Source organism: Pelodiscus sinensis, chromosome 26 (genome assembly GCF_049634645.1).
Source record: "Pelodiscus sinensis isolate JC-2024 chromosome 26, ASM4963464v1, whole genome shotgun sequence".
Taxonomy (NCBI): Eukaryota; Metazoa; Chordata; order Testudines; family Trionychidae; genus Pelodiscus; species Pelodiscus sinensis.
The window spans coordinates 13,269,732-13,282,153 of NC_134736.1; the positions used below are offsets into that span (position 1 = coordinate 13,269,732).

Sequence of the window (12,422 nt, forward strand, 5' to 3'; positions counted from 1 at the left end):
TCCCCAGTTTCAACGTTTTTATGTGGCCCCAGATAACGCTAGTGCCAAATACATATTTGAAATAATGGAGACAACTCTGCAGTCCAGGGCTGTGTGGTTAGCACTTTTCACCGGCCCAAAATTCACTTTAAAATCGTTAAAGGCTTGCAAATCCCCTGGATCCAGGAGACACCAAGGCAAATGAGCAGTGAGCTCAAAATAAGTGACGGTGAAAAGGGCATCGTGTGAGCTATGGTTTACATGGGGGGGGGGGGAGCTTGTATATTGAGGGTGAAAGTAAGTGAGAGTTGAGAGATATGAAGTGTTTCTTATCGCACTGACTTTGTGTCCTCTGCCAAAAGCAGAGACTTTCTCCTAGAGCTGCTTTCATGCATAGAAGAGTTTGAATGCGATGAGGTTGTTAGCAACCATCTCCACAGCAGCAGAATAACGTGGAGACACAAGACGAGCTAATGGAAAGGACAGTCCATTGAGAATTGCCGTGAACCCAGAGAAATATTCAATGGCACCAGACAGGCTTCCCATGAATCTTCAGCATGCGCCCTCTGGAAAGCTCTGACCTTCATTTCGGGCGCTCTCCTCTCTAATCTTCTGTTCTGAGCAAACAGGCAGGTTGGAGTCAGCTGCTTCTGGGGACATTGCATGAAATCTGCAAAGTGCAGGTTACTCATAATTTGAGGTTAATGGATTTTGCAGTAAAACCGATGTGAGCTAATGTGGCTTATCTGAGACATAAACACACAACTGCACAAGGGGCTGAAGGCAGGCCTGGGTCGCAGAGAAGGCCGAAGATGCACTGGAAAAGGCAGCGACTGGGGGGCTGGCATGAAGTGCACAATTTTTAAAGGAAAGAAAGAGAGAACATTTGTCATGGTTCAGGCTTAATCCCCAAGGCTGAAATAGAAGAGTTCTCGCTTCCCACTGGCAAAGGATACAGCAGGCTAAAACTTCCCCTTTGCTGTCAGCTTTGTTGAGAGCAGCTTGTTCATGTTTTTCTCAAGTTCTTAATTACTCCGGTTTGTATTAGAGCAAAGAGAAGCAAATCTACTTGGATAATGCACGTCACGCCCAAAGCCCCACCATGGCCTCGCACTGGGGTTAGGCAAGATTTTTGCTGCCTTTTATTCTGTTGCCTGTCAGATGTCGGGTCAGGAGCAGTCTAGCAGCTTGGGAGTCTGGAAGGAAGAATCCAGGCAGTGTTTGTACTGCCAGCTGGCGGAGGGACCGGGGTCGTGTTGCAGTGACTTGTTACAGCAAATTCTATCACATTCTGTTGCAGCATCATATCTAGCCTGAGGTTTTCGAGATGCTGTGCGTTGCAGGGAGGCACAGGGCAGCACTGGGGAGGGGCTGCTGGGGGAAGTGCCAGATCCGATGGGTAGGCAGACACGGTCCTGGCTCTGCCTTTGCCTGGTTAAGAATGACCCCCTCCTTCGCCAGCTTGCAAGTGTGCATGGCCCTGCCTTGCCATTGGGCTGGTTGGGAGGTGCGGTGAGAGGGGAAGGGACTTAGAAGAGGCCTCCCTCCCCATTGAAGGATTGGGCCTCCCCAGTCCTTCTCAAGGGGGCATGAAGGGCTCAGAGGCACCCTTGAGAAGGATTCTGAGTACTGCCCTTGGCTGTGGTGGCCCAGGCCCATGGATTGACAGTAGGCTGGAGAGCGTTCGCAGCTACTGGCCTCATCGGCTTCGAAGGTCCGAGGGCAGAAGAGAACAGCACGCATGTGATAAAGCTGTAGGCTGGGAGAACTGCAGCCATGGGAGGGGTCTCTCCTATTGGGCCCAGGAGGCGAAGTGCTTGGTGGTGAACTTTGCCAATAAGCCGCTGGGTGTTCTGCCTGAAGAAGACCCCTGAATAGTTTGTCTGGAAGGAGGCAGGGCAGGAGCCCCCCTGGCACAACGATGAGCCCACTGGAAATGACCGAGCAATTTCAAAGCTTGGTAGAGTATGAGCACGCAAGGGAAACCAACAGCTGACTAGGGCTCGCAGGACTCAGGCTCCCAGGCTGAAAAGCTGCTGCTGCCAAGTTCAGGCGTGGCCTGGGGGCCGAGCTCTGGGACACTCTGATGTTCAGCCAGACAGCCTGGGAGCCCGATGCTGCTGACCCACAGCAGCTGTGGCCGTGCTGCAGGGCTTGTATCTCTGTGTAGATGTACCCTTCGTGTGTTACAGCACCTAGGCTACGTCTAGACTACAAGCCTCTTTTGGAAGAGAGCGTCTACACTGCAAGCAGATGTTTTGAAAAAGCGAGCTGCATTTTCGAAAGAGAGTCTAGACGCTCTCTTGCAAAAAAGCACAGTTTGCATGCAATAGCGCCTTTTTCGGAAGAGCACTTTCGAAAAAAGGCGTTATTCCTCATAAAATGAGGTTTACCGCGATCGAAAAAACTGCCGCGTTCTTTCGATTTACTTTCGAAAGAGTGTGGCAGCAGTCTAGTAGCAAGGGAAGGTTTTTTTTTTTTTAAAAAAAGGCCACTTTTTTCAAAAAAACCCCTGTAATCTAGACACACCACTAGTGCTCTGGGCTGGTGTTGGGGCTTTGGGGAAGAGAATAAAATGTCATAAAATCAGTGTAGTATCTTCTTCCATCAGGGTAATAATAGGCAAACTCGGGCCAAATACGGACTTTTGAATGGCCTTCTAAACTGCCTTTTCCAATGTGCAGTTTTGGAAACACACCGGGATTAGGGCTTGAGTTAGTTATTGGTTGACTCGACAGCATTTCATTTCTTTCTTTCTTTTAATACAATGCCCCTGTTTTACCAGCTTTCTGAGAGCTGCTTTCACTGCCAAGGGAGGGCTGCACTATATGTATTGAGCACAAATCAGTTTTTGTAGCACAGATTCAATTCATTTAAATCATCAGTGAAGTAAAACAGCCCAGCATCGGTGCAGACCACTTTGTAGGAGACAGGAAAACATCAGTGCTCTTGAGATTTTGTGACATTCACAGATAAACTTTGGAATTTTTAAAATGAATTTAGGAGTCTTTATTTTCCTGGAAACTTAAACCCAAGGTTTTCTCCAAAGGGGATTTGATTTCTATTCTATTCTAACAAAGAGGATAGAGATGGAAGAGATGCTCCCTGAACACTGTTCTGGTATAAGCAGGAGGCCTTTATTATAAGCCTAGATTTAAGGTTCTCCAATACTTTCTGTTCTGCGACCCCATTTTCAGTTGCTTATACCTAAGGCTGAGAGTTTGTCATGGAAGTCACTAGTTCCATAATTTTCTGGGACCTCCATGACAAGGACCAGCTCAGGCAATCCCTCGGCCAGCCACACCAGCTGCTGCTGGGGCAGTCTTGGGCCTTCATGCCCTCCTCCTCCAGCAGCACCATGAGTTTGGGTGTGGAAAGGTCTCATCCCCCACCCTCATGATTTAGTCAGAGGTCTCTAGCACAAGTCCTGGGCAGGTCGGAGGGGGTGGGGGGGAGAATTTTTGTTTTCTGCTCATGAGCTGTCCATGACTTTTAGCAAAGTGAAACACGGCCTTACTTCTGACTTGCCAGGCTTCCGCTGTTAGGGTGGAAACTTGCCTCGCTTGGAATTTTACTGCAGGTTTCAGATACAAATGGTTTAGAAATTTCTCAAGATGTGTGTGTGTGGGGGGGGGGGGGAGGGAATACATTGTTTCCCCATGTTAAAAAAAGTTACTACAAGTTCACTGAGAGGTTCTAGCAGCTCTGTGCCTATGTGCAGGGACTTGAAATGAGGTGGGGAGGGGACATCCTGATGTCAGCAGACGTCCTTATTGCCCCCTGGAAAATTTGCTCAAACTTGGAAGTTATAAGCCTCTGTAAAATGTCAGTTTGCACATGCTTAGTAGAGACCGACGTGATTTTGTTATCTAAATTATAGGTGTTGACTCTGTGGGAGCTCCCGGGCTGGAGCACCCGCAGGAAAAAAATGTTGGGTGCTTAGCACCTACCAGCTGCCCTCTCCCCCCAGGATCTGCTATTGGCTGGCAGGCCCCAGAGATCAGCTCTTCCCTCTCACTCCCTGTGCCTCCTGCCCACCACGATCAGCTGTTTTACGGCATTCAGGGGGCTCAGTGGGGAGGAGGGATGATGTGTCACAGTTGGGAGAGGGGGCAGAACTGGGTGGGGATAAAGCTGGGAGGGGGGCAGGCAGGGCACCGTGTGGTCTTGGGGTCGGGGTAGAATGGGGGCAGGTCTGGGGCAGAGTTGGGAGTCAGGCCCACCCTGGCACTCTGGAAAGTCGATGCTTGTGATGTCGCAAGGTCTGGCCACCAGTGTAGCTTCACAGCGTTCAAGGGCAGAAGGCACCTCTTGATCATCGTACCTGACTTCTTGTGAATCGGGCCTTTACCTCCGCCAGGGACCTCTGTCCTGAGCCCGGTAGCTTGTGTCTGGCTAAAGAGAAGGAAGTGGGGGAGAATTTCCCATTTGCTCTGACAGTAAGGTCCAGTGGTTAACCACCCACCCCTGGTAAAATGTGTGCCTTGTTTCTCATTTGAATTTGCCTGGCTTCAGCTTGGAGTCATCGATTCGTCTGCCATTCTGTGCTAGCTTAAAGAGCCCTCCAGTTTCAGAAATTTTTGCTATGAAGGTGCTTAACACTGCAATCAAATCACCACTCGGTCTTTGTTTTGATAGAGCAGGCAGACTTAGCCCTCTGAGTCTCCCACGGTACAGCACTTTCTCTAATCATGTTTGCATCTTTCCTGCTCTCTTGCTTTTCGGGTGTATGGTGAACTGTAAATACACCCGGGCTGTTTGTGAGCCCAGCTCCACAAGTATCCTTCTGGGATGTGTTCCATTAAAAGCTACCTTGAGACAATGTACTCAGTGCACTCTATGAATTTGTATCTAGGCAATGTGGGTTATTGGCCTCACGGCCCTCTTGTTCTATAGCCAAATACTAGGCTTTGGGATCCTGAAGAGTTGCCAGTCTGTGCCTACAGGGCTCATCAGCTCATTCAAGTGCAAATCGAGCAGCAAACCTTGAGACGCCACAAGTTACCTTTAATGGACAAGAAGAGTCCAGGGATTAAAGCACAGCCCGGTTTAGAAATCCTTCTTCCATATTTGCTGAGTCCTGCACATCTGCAACTATCTGCTCTATGTGCAAAATATTTGCACATCCATGAACCATGTCTGCGGATTATGGGTGGGCTGTGGATACACACTTTGTATCCATTCAGGGCTTTACCGACTTGCTTCTAGTTAGCTAGTATAATGGTGCTGAATCTCCCCCACATTTGCAGGACCTACATTCAGTTTCTGGGATTGGGGTCCCAAACTATCCTTACTGACCCTATGTCCCAGTAAGGGGATGTGCCTCCTGGAAAACTGACATGTTTCCTGCATGTTAACAGCCTGGCTCCTTGTAGTGCGTTAGACTCCATTCCAGCCCCACCAGATGTCCCTCCTGTGTTTATGGAAATGCATGAAAGTGTCTAAGTGATTTCTTCTTCTTCTTCTTCTTCTTCTTCTTTTTTTTTTTAAGATGAGGCAACCACATTTACACACAGTATTCAAAATGTGGGCGTTCCACAGATTTATATAGAGGCACTAAGGTATTCTCCATCCTTTTTAAAATTATACCTAACATTCTATTTGCTAGTTGCTATTATATTTGGCCATGTACATTGCTCAGCATTTTTGAGAATTGAATTTCCTCTTCCATTGTGTTGCCCAGTTTTGTGAAATCCCTTGGTAACTCTTTGCAGTCTGCTTTGAACTTAATTATCTTGAATAAATTTTCTATCACCTGCAAATTTTGCCAACTCACTGTTTACCTTTTTTTCCAGATCATTTATGAATATGTTGAGCAGCACTGGTCCCAGTACAGCCCCTTGGGGGACACCCCTGTTTACTTCTCTCCATTCTCATCATTTATTCCCTTTGGCTTAGTCTACACTGGCAAGTGTTGTCAAGGAAAAGTGCCTTTGGATGAGAAAACTGTGTGAGCGTTCACACTGCAGACAGTTGGGAAAAACAACCATTTTCATCAACCAGAAACGTTTGTCTTTTCCCTTCCCTGGGGTGTTGGCAAACAGGCAGTGTACACACCTCGAGGCATTTGTCATCGATTCTGGCCTTCAGGAAGGGGCCCACAATTCCCAATCAGCCCCTCTGGTCAGCGCTTTGAACGCCGCTGCCCTGCGGCCTGGTGACCAGCCCCCTTGCAAGCCGCACGGTATGTAAAGTCTGTTTCCTGCAGGCTGGCTTTTCTGTGCGCAGTCACTGGGGAGGAGAGTGACAGTCTGATTGTTGAAGCAGCTGATGCAATGCATGAGGTACACCACACAGGGCCAGCCTTACAACTTGTGGTGCCCTACACAACCTGAGCGCTTGGACCTCCACCATGTGCTGGCTCCGTGTGCCCTGGTCTCATGGTGTCTTCCCAGATGTCCGTGCCTGGCCGTCACGCCAAAGGCTTCCCGCTTGGTCCAGCACAGAGCTGTTGGATCTAATCAGTGTCTGAGGAGAGGAATCTGTTCAGTACCCATTGAAAATGACCGGTAGGAACTGGGACCCGTTCGGACACATTTCTCCATCCTTGTGTTTAAAGGGGTATGAGCAGGACACGCTGCTGTGAAGATTGAAGAGCTCAGACAAGCCTGTCATAAAGCCACCATCCCAGCGCTTCACTGAAAACCTGCTGGTTGTGGAAGGAGCTGGACACCATCCTCGGCGGAGACCCCACCTGCATCACCAAGAGCCCCATAGACACTTGGGGGGGGTACAGGGGCCGTGCGCGGAGGACCTAACCTGGAGGATGAAATCGTAGACGAAGAGGTTGAGGTAGACAAGAACTGGAGCTCCCCCCGCGACCGCAGCCAGGCACTGCTCTCCACTGCTGACGGCAGAGCCAGGAAGCAGGGGCTGAGATGCTGGGTAGGTGGCTGTGGCTGGTGGAGTGCTGGGCTGCGGGTCTGTGGTCAAACACGCATCGATATGGCCCGACAGGAGGCCGATGTGCACCGTGGTCTCCATGGAGTCCTGCAGAGATTGCCGATTGAAACGTTTCACGAGGGTCTTGTAAATTTTCTACCTCAGGTTCCATTACAGGGCAGCTTTGTCTCCTCCCCCATTGTAGGACACTGGTCCTTACCAGGCCCCACGGCAGACTGTAGGTGGGCTGCAAAAGCCGCAAGCCTGGAGAAGCTGGGCCCCGGTTTCCTTGCTTGCCCTGAGCTGGGAGCTGTCTGCGAGGGTGACACCCACCTATGGAGAAGAGTGGCGTGGTTAGAACTGTGTTCCTGTAATGGGAATGGAATTTCTTTTGTCTGTAAGCACAGCCGCCAGGCACCCCCACCCCGTCGCTCACCAGGACTATGGTTCTTGTCGAGATGCGCTGGCTGAAACATGAGTGGAAAGGTTGGAAAAGGGGGCTGTACGCGTGAATGTTACAGCATAGGACTTGATGCAAACAGACTCCTTTTTGTGAATTGTACTGAACATCAGAGACCTTGGTGGCCCCCCACAGATCACATCGGAGAGGCTGCAATACAAGGGAGTGCCCACAAAGAACCGAGAAGGACGTGGTGCATGGAATGCTCGCTCCATCATTGAATGAGTGCGGGCCTTGGGGAGAGCGCTGGGAAAGGGAATGGCGGAACTGCGAGGAGAAGCTGGCCTTCACCAGTGTTTAGTTAAGCAGCAGTGAGCCAACACAGTTCAATCCACCCACTCGGCGGATTAAAAACATTGTCCAGCAACGCCCCCGACAGTCTGACATTCCTTTCCCCTCTCGGGGAGTCCTCGTTTTCCCATGCACTCCTCCCCTGCTCCCAGCTTCGCGTATGATACCCACACCTGCACTCTCTTGTGAATTGTAACCCAGAAGCTCCCTTACCAGCTGTTGCGGATGCTTTATTGCGTTTCAGAGCACTGTTTTCTGATGAATAAAGGCACACTGTTATAACAGTCAGAGTTTGTATTTAATGTTCAGTAATCTCACAGAGCAACCACTGGGCAGGCTTATAAGGCACGTTCCTGGCTATGTGTTGTTTTGCAGGCGGCGGGGGTTGCAGCCTGGAAGCAGCTGTCACAGAGGTTTATTTCAGTGCCCCTCGTTTTCAAAGGGTTCCCTCAAAGTCTCCCCGATGTTCACAGCAACCCTTAGAGCTCCTCTGACAGCTGTAATGGCAGCCAAGTGCTGTGCCTCAGGGCTCCAACTCTGAGCAAACATTTGCGCCTTAGATTCGCACAAGTTGTGCAAAGCGCAGCATGCTGTGATAGCCAGGGAAGATTGTCCTCATTGAGATCTAACCTTCCATACAGACACCTCCATCTCGCCTTCAATCTGCCAAAGGCACCTTCGACCACGGCACGGCTTCTGCTCAGCCTGTTGTTAGAACACTGCTCAGCGCTGTTCAGGTTCCTTGTGTGTGGTTTTATGAGTCAGGGCTGCGAGGGATTAGCCAGGTCTCCCAGGATCACAATGGGCATTTCCACGCCCCCCGCTGTAATATGGAAAGAAAGTCCCCATTTTCCACTTTCTGTGCATCTTGCTCCTTTCCAGACCACGTTGCTGTCTGTGAAATACCCATGGTGATCCACAAGTGCCTATCGCACCGCTGGGACGTAGCCCTTCCTGTGGATGTACTTGGTGGCAAGGGGGGCTGGTGCTAACACGGGAATATGTGCCGTGCGCTGTGCCGCCTCTCCCCCATTTGGGAAATCTCATGTTCGCAAAGCCAGTCACCGTGCCATGCTCATTTCTTAGCAGAATGCGATGTGTTGCCCTGCACACATGCAGCAGTCCAGATCCAATGGCAGACTCCCTGTGAAGTATTTTTAGAGTTAGGCTTTGTCTGCACTTATAAGTTAGATTGATTTAGCTACAGCAGTTGCGGGTGAAACAAACCAACCCCCTGAGCAACATGGTTACATCTACAGGACTTTTAGGTGGAACGTTACTGGGAGAAACATTGAATCATAATAGCATAGAAGATTAGGGCTGGAAGACTAGGTCATCCAGTCCAAGACCCTGCTCAAAGCAGAAACGACTCCAAGTAAGTCATAGAGTTGGAAGAGACCTCAGGAGTCATCCAGTCCAGCCCCTGCCCAAAGCAGAACCAACCCCAACTAAACCATCCCAGCCAGGGCTTTGTCAAACTAAGACTTAAAAACCTCTAGGGATGGAGGTTCCATCCTAGGGAACCCATCCCAGTGCTTCCCCACCCTCCTAAGGAAATAGTTTTTCCTAATATGCAACCTAGACCTCCCCTACTGCCACTTGAGACCATTGCTCCTTGTTCTGCCATCCATCACCACTGAAAATGGCCTCTCTCCATCCTCTTTGGAACCCCCCTTCAGGAAGTCCCCCTCACTCTTCTCTTCTGTTGACTAAATAAGCCCAAATCCTTCAGTGTCTCCTCATAAGTTATGTGCCCCATCACCCATCTCAGACACTTTGAGAGATCTGGTCAAAAAGTGGCATTTCTTTTCTATTTATTGAATATTTTTTATCCAAATGAAATGTATTAGATTTGAAATGGAAAATGTTTGCTTCAGTGTAATTTGAGTCAAATATAAATCAAAATAAGATGCTTTAATTTTTGGAAGCTATTTCCTTTTTTTCCCCAGTCTAACCTCCCCCTCACCTCCTAACTCCCTGCAAAAGTATGGGAAAGGAAGAGAAAGACTGACACACAAAAACAACAACTAATAATACATGAGTATTTTCATTTCAAATCTAATTACAATTTTTGTTTGGATGAAAAATTGATAAGCCAGCGAACATTTACTAAGAAAAAGGAATTGTTTCATTTCAGTCCAGTTTTTCAAATTGAACTACATCAAAGAGTTTTAATGAAGAATTTGAAGTTTATAAAAGTTCATCAGAAACTCTGTTTTATGAAAAATGGTTTTAAACGGGACTTGAAGTGAGAGGGTCTGTGTTCTTTTGGCTTTGCAGTGTGCCATTTGGCAAATCATACAGTCCGTCTGCGCTAACTTAGAATCATAGAGTCATGGAAGTTGAGAGTTAGAAGAGATCTTAGGTGGTCATCCTGCCCAACCTTCTGCTGAAAACAAGAATAACCCAACTAACCCCCAATTAAACAGCTTCCCTATCTATAAAATAAGAATGAGATGCTAATAGATATGGTAATTATTTTTTAGATTAAAAAAAAATTCCCACTAAAAATGTGTGTGACTTTCTCACCCCCAAGGAAAAAATAGTATTTAACCAAATTTGTGGATTGTTTTAAAGAAAGTTTCTAAATAAGGCATTTTTTTCATTTCAGCTTAAACAGAATTGTTTCATTTTACTTTGTGAAAAGCAAATATTTTCTGAACATTCAAATGTGTTTTTCCTCTTTTCTCCTCCTCCCACTTCTTTTTGCAACTCTGAATCATTTAATAAATATTGTCCACATTGTTAGAGAGGGTTTTATTTGACCCCTTTTTCACTCAGCCCTGGTCTACCAGGACCTTATTCCGAAATAACCGTCTCCCCCCCCAGTTCAAATTTATAAGCGGTGTGTCCACACTACCAAGCCTGTTGTTTCCAAATAACAGGCGGCAGAATTAGAACTGGAGGTAAAAAATCTAGAATTTCAAAAAGTTGCTTTCATTTCTGAAGTGTAAATTGAACTGTCAATTTCAATCAAAATGAAACATTCTTTTTAAAGCAAATTGGAATCTAAATGAAGAAATACGATTTTGTTTCATTTTGAAATTCTCCCCTGGAAAAAAGAAATCAAAATATTTACAACAGAAATTCTTTGCTGTAAAGGAGTACGTTTTAGTCTCTGTTCAGAGACTATATAGTCTGTTCAGAGACTATATTTCTAAAATGCTTGGAGATCTCTGATATCCTGGCTCTTCAGAAGAGCACAGGATTAACTGAATTTCCACTTTGATGAAAGGCTACGTCCCAATGAGGCTTGTTGCGACTGGTTGCGCCTGGAACCTTTGTGTAAGCTGAGGTTTGTGTCGTTCTCTCCAGGATTTGCTGCAGAATTCTCCAAACTCAATGACTGCAGTGGCCAACAACCCCCAGGGAATTGTGGTACCGGCATCAGCGCTGCAGCAGGGGAACATCTCCATGACAACCGTCAATTCACAAGTTGTGTCAGGTGGGAGGCGTGGAACATACATCAGTGACCATGTTAGTCACGTCGTTTGCATGCTCGGCTTCTTTTCTGTAACTGACAAGAAAACCAGAGAAAATGGGCTGGCATGGAACCGGGTGGCACTTTGCACATCTCAGGTTTCTGACTCCAGTGCTGTGAAATGGGACCCTGCATGTTTCTGGTAAAGCTGAGATCATTAACTGCTCTGATGCTTCAGCTGGCGCTGCCTCCTTGGAGCCCGGCTCACAGTGCTTCTGGCTGGCCCCTGGGTTGCCAGAAGGTTTACTGGCATGTTACTGCCTCAGGACAATTCTTTGTGCTCTGTGCAGCATCTGATACCTCAGCAACTCTAGATCTGCCTTGGGTGCCGACCTGTGGCCCAAGATCAGTTCTGTCCAGTGCAGAATTGATGTGGTTTAAAAGAGCTGCTGTGCTGATGCATCAGGCGTCTGTCCTCTCCGCTTTACAGAACATCAAATCGTGTAGCTCCAGAGGTCTTCTTATCCTCAGAACAGGATGAGGGCAATCCATCCCCTAAGAGCTCCTCCAGGCTGGGGCTGTCCCCGGGCCTGGGAACCTGGCAGCTCTTGGCTTTGGAAGGGAGTAACCTTCTTTTGTCATACATTTGCTGGACCCTTTGGTTGAACTACAGGACTGGCTCTAGGCCCCGCTGTGTCTGGCTGGTCCAGTCCCTGTGCCTTTGCACTGGACAGCGTGCAACTCAGCGAGAAGCACTAATGTGCTCCCTTCCAAACTGACTCCTCATCACACCCTGAGCCACACTGGGACCAGGGAAACCACTGGCCTCGTGCCTACGCCTCTCCTTGGCCCGCCTGGAGAGCGAAATGCCAGCTGTTCCCTAACACTCTGCTTTGAACCATATCTTTGTCAGGCGGAGCCCTCTACCAGCCGGTAACGATGGTAACGTCTCAGGGCCAGATGGTAACCCAAGCAATCCCGCAAGGAGCCATACAGATCCAAAACACACAGGTAAGATGGGCGGGACTGAGGGGCTCGAAAGGGCTAAGCTAGAGCTTTGGCTTCCTTAGCGTTTCAAAGGGGGACAACTACAGGGCAAGGGCTTGCTCATCTTTCATTCATCGCTGCTCTCTCAGCTTCCCCGGCTCCCCAGTCCCCTTTCCTGCCTGGCCTCAGCTCATGCTGCCCCTGGTGACACGCTCGCTCTCAGGACAGGTGGCCTCCCTTCCCTCCTCCCGTTCCAAACCCCTCATCATTTTTGTTTCCCTTTTCTGAACCTTTTCCAATGCCAAGAGATCTTTTTCAAGGTGAGGTGACCACAGCTGTACGCGGTGTTCCAGATGTGGGCGTCCCATGGTTTTAGAGAGAGACAATACGATGTTCTCTGTC

The 12,422-nt window shown here is 48.4% G+C and overlaps 1 protein-coding gene across 17 annotated transcripts in view; it reads left to right on the plus strand.

Annotated features, from left to right (window-relative positions):
• The window catches only part of PKNOX2 (PBX/knotted 1 homeobox 2), a 339,410-nt gene that overhangs the window by 287,938 nt on the left and 39,050 nt on the right, over nt 1-12,422 (plus strand). For 16 of the 17 annotated variants that reach the window (XM_075909457.1, XM_075909455.1, XM_075909456.1 and 13 more), the window contains 2 exons: nt 10,928-11,057; nt 11,947-12,044. The exons of the other annotated variant lie outside the window; for it this stretch is intronic. In XM_075909457.1, coding sequence (XP_075765572.1) covers nt 10,928-11,057; nt 11,947-12,044 — 228 coding nt within the window. The remainder of the gene's footprint in view (nt 1-10,927; nt 11,058-11,946; nt 12,045-12,422) is intronic. 17 annotated transcript variants of the gene reach the window in all.